Raw genomic sequence first — 11,325 nt, 5'->3', positions numbered from 1 at the left:
GTGTCATAAAAACCCCCAATGTTTGCTCACTGTGTCACATGCTATCAGTAGTGTCATCAGGTACTACAGTGTACAACATCTTCCCTTTCTATTGTTAACATACACAATTTTTTCCCCTAAAGCATCTGCAGCATTACAATAAATAGCACTGCAGACATCTCTTCAGCACAGCTCTCTGTAATGCTGCAGTCTCTTTGTCACAAGGATGTCAAGTATCTCTCACTGCATGCAATAGTTGCAGGTCATCCATTTGATAGTCCTGCAGTGTTCTCCTCTCCTTTTCCTGTACTTCCTCCACATACACCACGAGTCACTCAGGATCACATTTCTTTAAGTGCTTAAATTATTTCAGAGTTCTGTATTTCAGGGAATGTTTGAGACTGCTTCTCCTTGTTCAGTTCCCTTCACTTTTCTTTTTACATATCCCTCTATCCTTCTGAAGATTCCTATCTGTCTGTATTTCCTGTCTCACTAATTTCTCACCTCTCTTGTTTTCCTTCATCCCATTCAAGCCTGAAGGAGTTGAGAAGGAAACAACCCAGAATTCTGTCATCTGTGTAAAAGGTAAAGCCCACTCTTCCCACACTATTTGTTCCCATGTGGTTTGATGGGTGGGATATTGGAGGCCTGCTTCTATTACATTCCATGTAGTCTGACATTTTGGGGTAATCAATACCTGCCCCATCAGCTGGGAGTTTGAGACATAAGACAGAAGAAAGTCCTAAAGAATGGACCTTCCTGCTTAAGCATGAGGGTATGAGCTAGGACAGATTAAGCATGAATGTTTGCATCCCTGTTCTCTTGAGTGCTGGCACTGGACTTACATGGCTGTGTCTTGTTTTCTTGCACACTCAGGAGAAAGTTGTAGACACACGATCTGCAGTGCCTGAAAGTGCCTGGGAGTGTTTTCATGCAGAGATTGTGTTACAGCCAGGGAAATAGGAAGTAACTGAAGTCAGAGTATTTCTAATAGGCAGCATTCCTGTTGTTTCACTGAGCCCCCCTCCCCTTCCATTAACCATTCCTTGAAGATGCACTGAAGCTCTTTGGGTCTTGTTTCTTTCTCAGGAGTGCCTGTGAAAGAGGAGTTTTCCCTGTTGCTACCTGAAAATGTGGTACAAGGCTCAGGCAGAGCATATTTCTCAGTGCTGGGTGAGTGAACAGCCTGACAGAAGAATCATGTGCTGTTTCTGACTCTTCGTGTTGCCCTCCTACCTCACAGTTGGCCTCCTGCTTCTCCTGGTTTCTAGCACAGCTCATTCTTGTATTTAATCTCTTCTGCCTTGAGCTCTTTCCCTTCCATTTGGGCTATTCTTTTTCCCTTTCTGCATGCCTTTTTTCTCAGTCTTTTCACTATGCCCTAACCTTTTTCTCATTTCCCTCTTTTCCTTTTCTCTGCTGTTCTGTATTTTGTTCCAGGATCTTTATCAATCCAGACTGTCTTTTGTTCTTCTCTGATATTTCCTGCTTCTGCAATTCAGTAGCTTCCTCTAATTCTGATAGCCAGCCCTAACTATTGTTAACATCCCTCTGGTATCTCCTGCTCCCCAGGTGACATCATGGGCACTGCCATGCAGAACCTGCACCAGCTCCTCCAGATGCCCTTCGGCTGTGGGGAGCAGAACATGGTCCTGTTTGCACCCAACATCTATGTCCTGGACTATCTGAACAAGACAGGGCAGCTGAGTGAGGAGATCAAATCCAAGGCCATTGGATACTTAGTGAGCGGTAAGTTGGGACACAGATTTTGTTTCTGCTTTGGCTTTCTTCTAGATCCTGCCTGGGGTGGTTCTGTCAAATGCTGGCCAGATCTTGAAAGATGTCTTCTCTTATGCACAGATGGTCTCTGCTATATGCCTGAGGGGACCATTTGCTGCTTTTTCCTTTATTATTTTCTGTTGATTAAGCATTACTGTCCTGATCATTGCACCCACTTTTCTCATGGGGTGGCAATGCAGTGCAGAGTTGTCACTGCTGCAGTGACTCATTCATTATAGGTCCTGCCATCTGTCTGAAAAAAGGCAGGTGTTGCTTTTCCTCATGCACTACAAGCAATGCATGGGATGTACCAGAACTTCATATTGGTTAGGATAGGACTGACCTATGCCTCTCTCATTTGCCTTTGCTGATGAGCTATTTTTCTATTTCCCCATCCCTCAGTAGACTCTTTCTGACATCTGAATCATGCCTTATCTTTCCATTGCAGGTTATCAGAGGCAGCTGAACTACAAGCATGGAGATGGCTCTTACAGTACCTTTGGACCACGTTATGGCCAACCAGGGAATACCTGGTGAGATTTCAATGCCACCTATGCCCCTTCTAAATGCTCCTCTTTCTCACCCACACATTTATTATAAATACCGCCTGACAGTAAACAAGAAATGCTGTTGTACACCAGCAGGTTTTCCAGAGCTGGTGTGGTCCCGGTGCTGCCTTCTTCTTAATAAATAGGCTATATCAGCCAGCTATATGGCTGAAGTACTTCCTCCCACCAGCAGCTCCCAGGACCATGATAGATAAGGAGGAAATGGAGATAAACTGGGGAGGAAGGGAGCAGGGATTTAACTGCCTGGAAGAGTTGCAGTGGCAGCTCTCCTAGACTGGCATCTGCTGAGAGGTCTGCTGGAAAAAATGGTTCCATATGGAAACATATGGTGAAACATAAGTGGAAAGGTTGACAATCCAAGGGCAGTGCTGAATGGTTTTTTTCCAAATGTTTGCATGCTACTAAGCAAAGACAGACTGGAGGAGCACATGTGGCCATTTTGACTTATTGAAAAGTTTTCACTTGCTCCTGTGTATCATTGTCATACGTTTTCAATTTTAAGTAAGGATAAGAATGGAAGAACTCATCACCCTCAGATTGCTTTTAGTTTCTGAAATGGTAATTGGCTTTTGACAGCATGTTGGCTTCTTACCACATGCCTGCTTCTTCTCCATAACTGCTTGCAACAACTCTTAACAAAAACTCTTTTAAAACGTTCTGCTTTACTTTAAAATTCTACGGGAGTTCTGGGAAACCCATGAAGCATGGATTTATAGTTTAAGAGTTCTACCAGCAGACCATGAGCTAGCAGGAATTTAATTATTCTTCCCTGTAATTTTGAGTACTACTGTTATGCATATTTAGCAAATTGGCATGCAGTTGCCTACATTTTTCAAAGAGATTTTTTTTTAGAGATAGATCAACAATCATGGTCCTTCAAACTGTAGCCTCAACACAAAGGGATCACAGTGTTTTTTAAGCCAAGTGAGAGACAAAAATGAGAGACAAAAATCAGGGTGGAAAGCAGTTTTTGGACAGAATTTTTTGAAGTGAGGATATAATACACATAAGGTCTGACTAATTGGCTGACAGTTCCCCAAGCCTTCTTGCCTATGTCCAGTCAGATGATGTGCACATGGGCCCTGTCACTTGAGATAGGCAACAGGCCTGCTCAGGCCCTTTCTTTTTCTCCCTTTCAGGCTCACAGCCTTTGTCCTTAAGTCCTTTGCTCAGGCCCGGCATCACATCTTCATAGAGGAGACGCACATCCAGGATGCTTTGAACTGGCTGTCCTACAAACAGAAGGAGAATGGCTGTTTCCAGAGTTCTGGGACACTCCTGAACAATGCTATGAAGGTAACAAGTCTCCCTGGTTGGTTCTTTGTGAGGCTAGAACTTGGCCACAAGTCAGATGGGGCCAGTTGAGCTTCTTGAGCACACAGGCAGATGGGATATTCCCATGCCAATGGCAAACACTGGGGAGGGAGCCATACACCATTCTGCACTGATCACTGACACCTTCACATCAGCTGCAAGAGGGAGGAGGCAAGCTAAAGGGCTGAGATGCAGAATAGTGTATGCCCAGTGAAGTGGGAGAAAAGACTGAAGATAAGGAGCTAGGTGGGGTCAGCATCTATCTTTGTGTTTCCCTGCAGGGTGGAGTGGACAACGAGGTCACACTGACAGCCTACATCACTATCGCCTTGCTGGAGATTCCTCTGCCTGTGACTGTAGGTGTCTGCATCCCAACCTGAGCCAGCTGGGCTGTGTCACTCTATGGCAACATGGTAGTGACCAGAATATGCTCCAGATTGGAATGACTTGGTTGTTGAGCCCTTTGATATAAGAATTATGCACTGTCAATTTGGTTATATCTGGGACACATTGTACCCTACTTGTTTCTAGACTTCCATCTGGCAGGCCCTTCCTGAAAGTTCAGTAGGATGATGTGCATTCAGTAAGGCAAAAACTTAATTTCTGCCCAGCCTTCTAATCACTGGCTTTCTCTCCCCAGTTCTCGGTGGTGCGGAATGCTCTGTTCTGCCTGGAAACAGCAGCAAATCAGCAGGAAAACCATGTGTACACCAAGGCACTGCTGGCATATGCCTTTGCCCTGGCAGGGAACAGGGAGAAGCGGAAGGCATTGCTTGACTCACTTGAAAAGGAAGCTGTGAGAAAGGGTGAGTGTTCCTGGTGAGACATGGCTTTCAGCAGCCTTACATCTTCCCTTGGCAGAATGGCTTTTGTTGGTGGGGCAATGGCTGCAGGACCTGCCCTCTGTGGGTAGGGAAAGGTGGAGGGAAAGATTTGTGCCAGGGATTTACATTTCTGAGAAGTCCCTCTCAGTGCCCAGTCCTTCTTTTCTGCTCCGAAGGAGCTCAGCAGGAAGCACCAGGCAGCATTCCCTTGGGATGGCTCTGCCACTGCCTCTCCTCAGCCCACTCCTCTTGCCACGCCAGGCACTGCTCAGCAAAGGCTTACCAATGCCCAGGGACACTCCTGCCTTCCTGCCTTCCTGCCTGCCTGCCTGCCTGCCTTCCTTCCTGCCTTCCTGCCTTCCTGCCTTCCTGCCTTCCTGCCTTCCTGCCTGCCTGCCTTCCTGCCTGCCTGCCTCCCTCTCTCCCTCCCTTCCTTCCTTCCTGGGTATGGGCTCAACATAGAACAAAAGTGACCTTGCACAGCACAAGCCATGTCAGTCAGAGAAGAGATGGGTGTGCTGGGGGAAAAAATGAACAGACAGGGCATTTTGGAGGCCACAGAACAAATTCAGAGTCTGTGGGGAAAATCCTGTAATCCCTTGGAACTAATTTGTTTAAGCCAGGCTGCACAGTGGCTTTGCTCATGCAGTGGGTAGTGGAACTGTGAAGGGAGTATCCCCCACACCTTTTGCCTTCTCCACCTGCAGGTGCCCGTTAAGAAGTCCTGGTCACATTTTTAGGCCGTTTTCCCTCACAGATCTTGTCGCTGCCCCACCCCAGCATCTCTACTCACAAAGGGAGGGAGTGGCAAATGACCTCCTCCTGAGGTCTCTGATTCCCTGGGGGGCCCAAGCCCATAAATGTCCATGTGAAGTGGAGATATGGACATGGATATGTGGTGGATATGGACATGGAGTCTAGGACAAAGTGGGGTCTAGGCTTGAGGCTCAGCACACTCATTGTAAACCTGCAAAATGTGTAAACCTGACCCTTCCCACTTCACCCTGCATGACGGACACATCCTGGAGGCTCTGTCCTCCCAGCTGGAGCGGCAGCAGATGAAGAAGTGCCTTGCAATAATTAATAGTAACAATTGCTTGTTGTCTCCCTGCCTCCTGTGCAGATGGGTCTGTGCACTGGCAGCGGCCTGGGAAGGAGCCAGAGGCTGATCTCCCCTACTATCGCCCCCGAGCTCCCTCTGCAGAAGTGGAGATGACAGCCTATGTGCTCCTGGCTCACCTCACCTCACAGCCAGCCCCTGCCCAGGAGGAGCTGACATTTGCAGCCCTCATTGCAAAGTGGATCAGCAGTCAGCAGAATCCCAATGGAGGCTTCTCCTCCACCCAGGTGAGCTGCTTCCCTCTGGCCACCTCACACATCCACATCAGAAGATGGGACATGTCAGAGAGCCAGGTGGGAGCACAGGATGGTTTGTCAGGAAGGTGGGAATTGTAGCTCTGCCATAGATCCATGTGGCACCTTTCCTGGTGGCCAGGTTCCTGAGAGGCTACAGGCATGTCAGGTGATGCCTCTGGGGAGGGAAATAGGCTGAAGCTGCTCTTTCCCTCTGTCTTTTCTTCTTAACACTGGAGAAAGTGAAGGATGGAGGGGAGGGACTGCTGACAGAGAGGGCAGGCTGTAGGAGGGCAGGCTATGGAAAGGCTAATTGCATCCCCCTGGGTGCTGGGGCTCCTCTCTTTCAGGACACAGTGGTGGCTCTCCAGGCCTTGTCCCTGTATGGAGCTGTCACCTATGCCAAGAGTGGAGCAGCTTCCAAGGTGGCCCTGCGATCTGCAGGGGGATTCCAGCAAGACTTCCAAGTGGATCCCACCAACCGGCTGCTGCTCCAGCGCATGGCCCTTCCCCAGGTGCCAGGGGACTACAGCGTGCAGGTGTCTGGTGAAGGATGTGTCTACCTGCAGGTGAGGCTGATGGGGACAGGTGGCTTCCTGGGAGGGGAGCCCCTTGCCAGGCAGGGCCAGGGAGAGGACAGTCATAGAATCATCCAGGTGGGAAAAGAGCCTAAAGACCATCAAGTCTTTCCATTGAGGAACAGGAGAAGAATAACAGGAGAGAAGGGAGAAGTGGGAGGGAAGGGTCTGGGTGAAGGGAAGAGGGTAAGAAGAGCAGAGATATGTGGAAGAGAAAGAGTGTGAGGGAAGGCTCTGTATTGAAGAGGAACTGTGAGAATGGGAGCAGAGGGGAGGATGGGTGGGAGAGGATCCCCTCTGTCCCTGCTGAGCAGGCACACACACTGACACAGAGCTGCTGGCTGTTCCCTAGACCAGCCTGAGGTACAACGTGCAGCCCAAGCAGGAGAAGGCTCCCTTCATGCTTCATGTCTACACAATCCCAGAGACATGTTTGGACTCCAAGGCTCACAAGGTCTTTGACATTGGCATAAATGTCAGGTGAGTCTGCATTTTGGTCTGAGCTTTCCTGTTGTACCATGGGAACTGGGGGAGGTCTGGCTGTGCCCAGGATGGACCAGCCCTGGGGGTGCAGCACATTCCTGGCAAGGTGGTCAGGAGGCAGCTGTTCTGTGAGGAGAGGCTGTGGAGGAAGGACTTGTCCTGCTGTGTGGGCAGCCCAAGGCTGGGCTAGTGAGAGGCTGCACAGATGACTAGAGGAAGCTGGCATAGCTGGAGAAGAAGGTGCTGGACTGCCAGGGCTCTGTGGGGTTCCCAGTGCTATGGAAGAGCTGGAAGTGTGCCCAGCTTTGAGTTGATGTGCACTGAATCTTTGTTGCTTGGTTCCTTAGTTACACTGGGGAGCGCAATGGGTCCAACATGGTGATTGTTGATGTGAAGATGCTGTCAGGATTCATCCCCCAGAAGTCCTCAGTGAGGAAGGTAGGAAGCTGCTTGTTATACAGGCAATGCAGAATCATAGAATCATTAAGGTTTGAACAACCTTTGACCAAATGCCACCATTCCCACTTATTGCCATATCGCAAATTGCCCAGTCTACTCTTTTTTGGGATGTTTGCAGAGATAGTGACTTCACCACTTTCCTGAGAGGCCTGTTCCAATGCTTAACCACACTTTCAGTGAAGCAATTTTCCTAATATCTTACCTGAATCTCCTCTGCCACAGCTTGAGGACATTTCCTCTTGTTCTATTCCTAGTTGCCTGGGAAGAGAGACTGACCCCTGCCCTCGTTACAACCTTCTTTCAGGGAGTTGTAGAGAGTAAGAAGGTTCCCTTGAGCCTCCTCTTCTTCAGACTAAACAATCTCAGTACCCTCAGCTGCTTCTCATAAGAATTACATTCCATTCCCTTTCCCAGGATTATTGCTTTTCTTTGGAGTTGCTCCAGTACCTCAAGGTCTGAAGTGAGGGATCCAAAGCTGAAGAATTCAATGTGCAGGCTCACCAGTGCCGAATACAGACAGAAACATCCACTTTCTTATTTTCAAAACACCTTTCAAATGTCTGTAGCAAATGACAAAGCTCCAGCTTGATTTTGTCACTATCATTTGCACATTTGATTTGTACAGTGTTTCTTTTCCTATGTGGCTTAAGGCTAGCACAAGGGGAGAGATGTGATCAGCCTAGGAAAAACAGACTAAGTAATTTTTTCTTTGGACTGGTGATGGGCACTTTTATTTTCACTGTGTCTCAACAGCTCCCCATAAACACTGTTTGTCTATAGTACATTCAGAAATGGTGCTGTTTCCTTTTTCCCTCTGCTGATCTCAAAGCATCTTATAGCACTGTAACTCTTTGGGTGCTGGGTAATTGTGATGCTGAGAGGTGCATGAACTAGAAAATAAAGGCTATAATAATGTGGTGCAGAACTAGCAAGCCAAAAGGAATATATTTTCATTTAATTGTTCCATCACTGTGTTGAACCAATTCGAAGTGTCTTCTGGAGCCAGGTTGTACTTCTTCAGGCTGGTGAAGGGGAGGGCTGGAGACCATAATACTTGCGTGGCACACCAAGGAGGCAGTTCTGTGTTGCTTAGTTCCCTGAGTATTGTAGTATTTCATCCAGAGTTCATCCCACCCATGAGGCTGTGCAAGGAGCACAGGGAGACCACCATCAGCTCAGTAACATCTTGGTCTTCTTTCTTCAGCTGGAAGGCCCTGTTATTGAGCGCACAGAGCTGAATACCAACCATGTTCTACTATACCTGGAAAAGGTGAGCATGGGGCAGAAACACAGGCATTGGGACTTTTGGCTACATAGGGCAAAAAATCTGGGACTCAAAACTACCATGGCTCTGATAAGAATGAGACTAAATATTTTGCTCTCTTTTTCTGACTACAAACTCTTAAGATTTTAGACTTACTGCTATTTCCCTCCCAGCCCTGAGCAGGCATTCCCTCCACCCCATGAACAGATCAGGCCTTGACCTCTCCACCAGCAGAGCCTTCCCCAGGGTGGGGAAAGGTCCCAGGGTTTCCCCTGCCCCTCAGCCAGTCTTTCAGCCCCGTGTCTGCCCAGGGCATGGGTGGCCAGAGAGAGTGTGGGAGCTTTGGGTCAGTGAGGAGGCAAAGGGGAGCCTCACAGAACACAGCCCCCCTGAGCCTGTCCTGCTTCCCTTCCCCAGCTGGGCAGGGAGACCCTCAGCTTCTCCTTCACGGTGGAGAGGGACATCCTCGTGCGGGACTTGAAGCCAGCCCAGGTGAAGGTCTATGACTACTACGAGACAGGTGAGTGCAGGGCTGGCAGTGCCATGGAGCGAGGGTGGGCAGTGGGACACGCCAAGGGCACAGGAGCTCTGGGGACCCACAGCTGCCCCTGGCCTGGCATCACAACCCCAGCCCTGCCTGAGCTCTGGGGCTGCACAGGGGCTTGGGGCAGAGCCATGGGTGCTGGGTTGCTGTGTCCATTCCTGGCCCTGCAGTGTGGCTGTGCCTGTGCTTCCAGGCAGGCCTGCTGCTCCTTGTGCCCCTGCTGTCCTGGCTGCTGTGCCAGGGGGGCAGTGACAGAGCTGTTTGTCCCCAGCTCAGCCCAGTGTGCTGGGAGGAGATGTCAGAGCAGCCCTGGGCTACACTGGGCTGGAGACCTGCTGGAGCTGCCTGTGCAGGGTGGCTCTGCCTTGCTGCCACTGTCCTGGACATGGCTGGGACTGGGGCTGCCTCACCCCAACTGGGATGGCTGGGGGAAACTGGGGATGGTGGCACCAGCCTGCTCTGGGGGCCTGGGAAAAGCATCTCTCTGGCACTCGTCCCTCTGCCAGCAGAGCCAAGGGTCATGACAGCTCACTCTCTCCCTTCCCTTCTGTGTTCCAGATGAGTTTGCCACAGAGGAATACAGTGCTCCCTGCACCACAGGTAGGTGCACACAAACAACCGAGATGCTCCAGCAGGGACTACTGCAGGTTGTCTTGAATTAGTGTCTTTGTAGACCTTGTGTTTCCTTGATCTGTGTTTACTCTCAGCATTTATCTTCACTGTGCCTACTGCAGTCCCCATCCCAGTACAGAGACCAAAAGCAATGCTGCCACCCAACTTCCTGTGTGAGAGTTAATTTCTGTTCACTGAAAATAGCAATCTCAGTGTTACTGCCTTCATTTGTACAGGGGCAATTGTCTTTTCCTCTGTGTTTGTGTCACTTTATGCAAATAAGTTTTAAGTCTCCTTTGGGATGTAACACCACACTCAAGCCTTTTGTGTCTCTGCCCTTTTTAGGGCCACATCTGCTATGCTGCAGACACTAAAAGGTACTCAGGAATTGTCTCCCAAATATCTTGATGCAATGTTGATTTTATTCACTTACGTTATCTCTTTAATGAGGACCTTTCAATATCCTTTTCGGATAGCTCGCCTATCTCCAGGATATCTGCCTTCCCTCTCTGTAGCATAGATATTTTGAATATGTCCAGCCATTCCCGTTCTGTTATGTGTCTGCAACTGGGCATTTTTAGGTGAAGCAGTTTCTCATAGTTTAACAGGGCTTGAACTCACATAGCCACCAGAACACAGAGATATCCAGGGTTCTTGACACCACTCACCAGAATATTTGTCTCACTCTGTCCTTTTCCCACCTCCAGCTGAGGCTGAACAAGGAAATTCCTGAAGAATGCATCTTGTTGGAGCCTTGCCTAATCAGCTGGTGTGTCTCTGCCCTTAGAAGATCTTATTAAGGGGAGGGTATTGAAATGTTGGAGGACACCTCAAAAGCAAAAAGGAAGCAACACTATAAATAAATTAAGTCTTGATTCTCATCAGATGTCTCTGGCCTTGTTTTCTGTTACTGCTACTCTTGTCTCTCCTCCTATTCATGGTTCAGACTGTGTCATGGCCTGAGATTTCAGTCCAGAGCCATCCATGGCAAGGTGGTACACCCGTCCACACACTGGACAGACAGTTTTTCCAGGAGGATGCTGTGGGAAACTGTGTGAAAGGCTTTACTGAAGTCTGTGAGATTACATCCACAGCCCTTCTCAGACCCCACTGATTGGATCACCTTTTCACAGAAGGAGGTCAGGCTGGTCAAGCAGGACCTGCCTTTTCTAAACCTGTGCTAGCTGGGACTGATTGCCTGGTTCTCCTCCATGTGACACATGATGGCACTCAAGATAATCTTAGTCAGAATTTCAACCACGAACCACTTGATGAGAAAAACCCCTTTCATTTTTCATGAGAACTTTATCCTCTTACCCTCAGTGGAGGCCCATAGATGTCCTCTGGGTTTTTTGAATAATTTTTAATACTTTTTTCTACTCCCTCACAACTGGGCTTACAATGCTTCAGCAGATTTCAGTGGGGAGGACCTGGATTCCCATCTTGCAGTTTGGGTTAAACATTTTTCATGTAAATTTTCCAAATGGTCATATTTTCTCTGGTATAGATCTCTCACAGGGATGCAGAGGCAGTCAGCCTTAGTTCAAAAGGTCCTGTGGCACCGTGT

At 48.7% G+C, this 11,325-nt stretch overlaps 1 protein-coding gene across 1 annotated transcript in view; it reads left to right on the top strand.

Moving 5' to 3' along the window:
• A2M (alpha-2-macroglobulin) overlaps positions 1-10,639 on the top strand; it is a 30,121-nt gene extending 19,482 nt beyond the window's left edge. Inside the window, exons 22-36 of the mRNA XM_085067022.1 lie at positions 513-564; positions 1,069-1,152; positions 1,552-1,728; positions 2,207-2,291; positions 3,467-3,623; positions 3,923-3,997; positions 4,282-4,447; positions 5,589-5,812; positions 6,169-6,387; positions 6,749-6,876; positions 7,227-7,317; positions 8,543-8,608; positions 9,020-9,122; positions 9,705-9,746; positions 10,466-10,639. Of these exons, the coding sequence (XP_084923148.1) occupies positions 513-564; positions 1,069-1,152; positions 1,552-1,728; positions 2,207-2,291; positions 3,467-3,623; positions 3,923-3,997; positions 4,282-4,447; positions 5,589-5,812; positions 6,169-6,387; positions 6,749-6,876; positions 7,227-7,317; positions 8,543-8,608; positions 9,020-9,122; positions 9,705-9,746; positions 10,466-10,491 (1,695 nt within the window). The 3' untranslated portion in view covers positions 10,492-10,639. The remainder of the gene's footprint in view (positions 1-512; positions 565-1,068; positions 1,153-1,551; positions 1,729-2,206; positions 2,292-3,466; positions 3,624-3,922; positions 3,998-4,281; positions 4,448-5,588; positions 5,813-6,168; positions 6,388-6,748; positions 6,877-7,226; positions 7,318-8,542; positions 8,609-9,019; positions 9,123-9,704; positions 9,747-10,465) is intronic.
• The last annotated feature ends 686 nt before the right edge of the window (positions 10,640-11,325 follow it).

Source organism: Lichenostomus cassidix, chromosome 1, assembly GCF_008360975.1.
Source record: "Lichenostomus cassidix isolate B80296 chromosome 1, HeHo_3.0, whole genome shotgun sequence".
NCBI classification, from domain to species: domain Eukaryota; kingdom Metazoa; phylum Chordata; class Aves; order Passeriformes; family Meliphagidae; genus Lichenostomus; species Lichenostomus cassidix.
The sequence above is the reverse complement of the archived record's forward strand: the minus strand, read 5'-3'. Positions and strand labels throughout refer to the sequence as shown.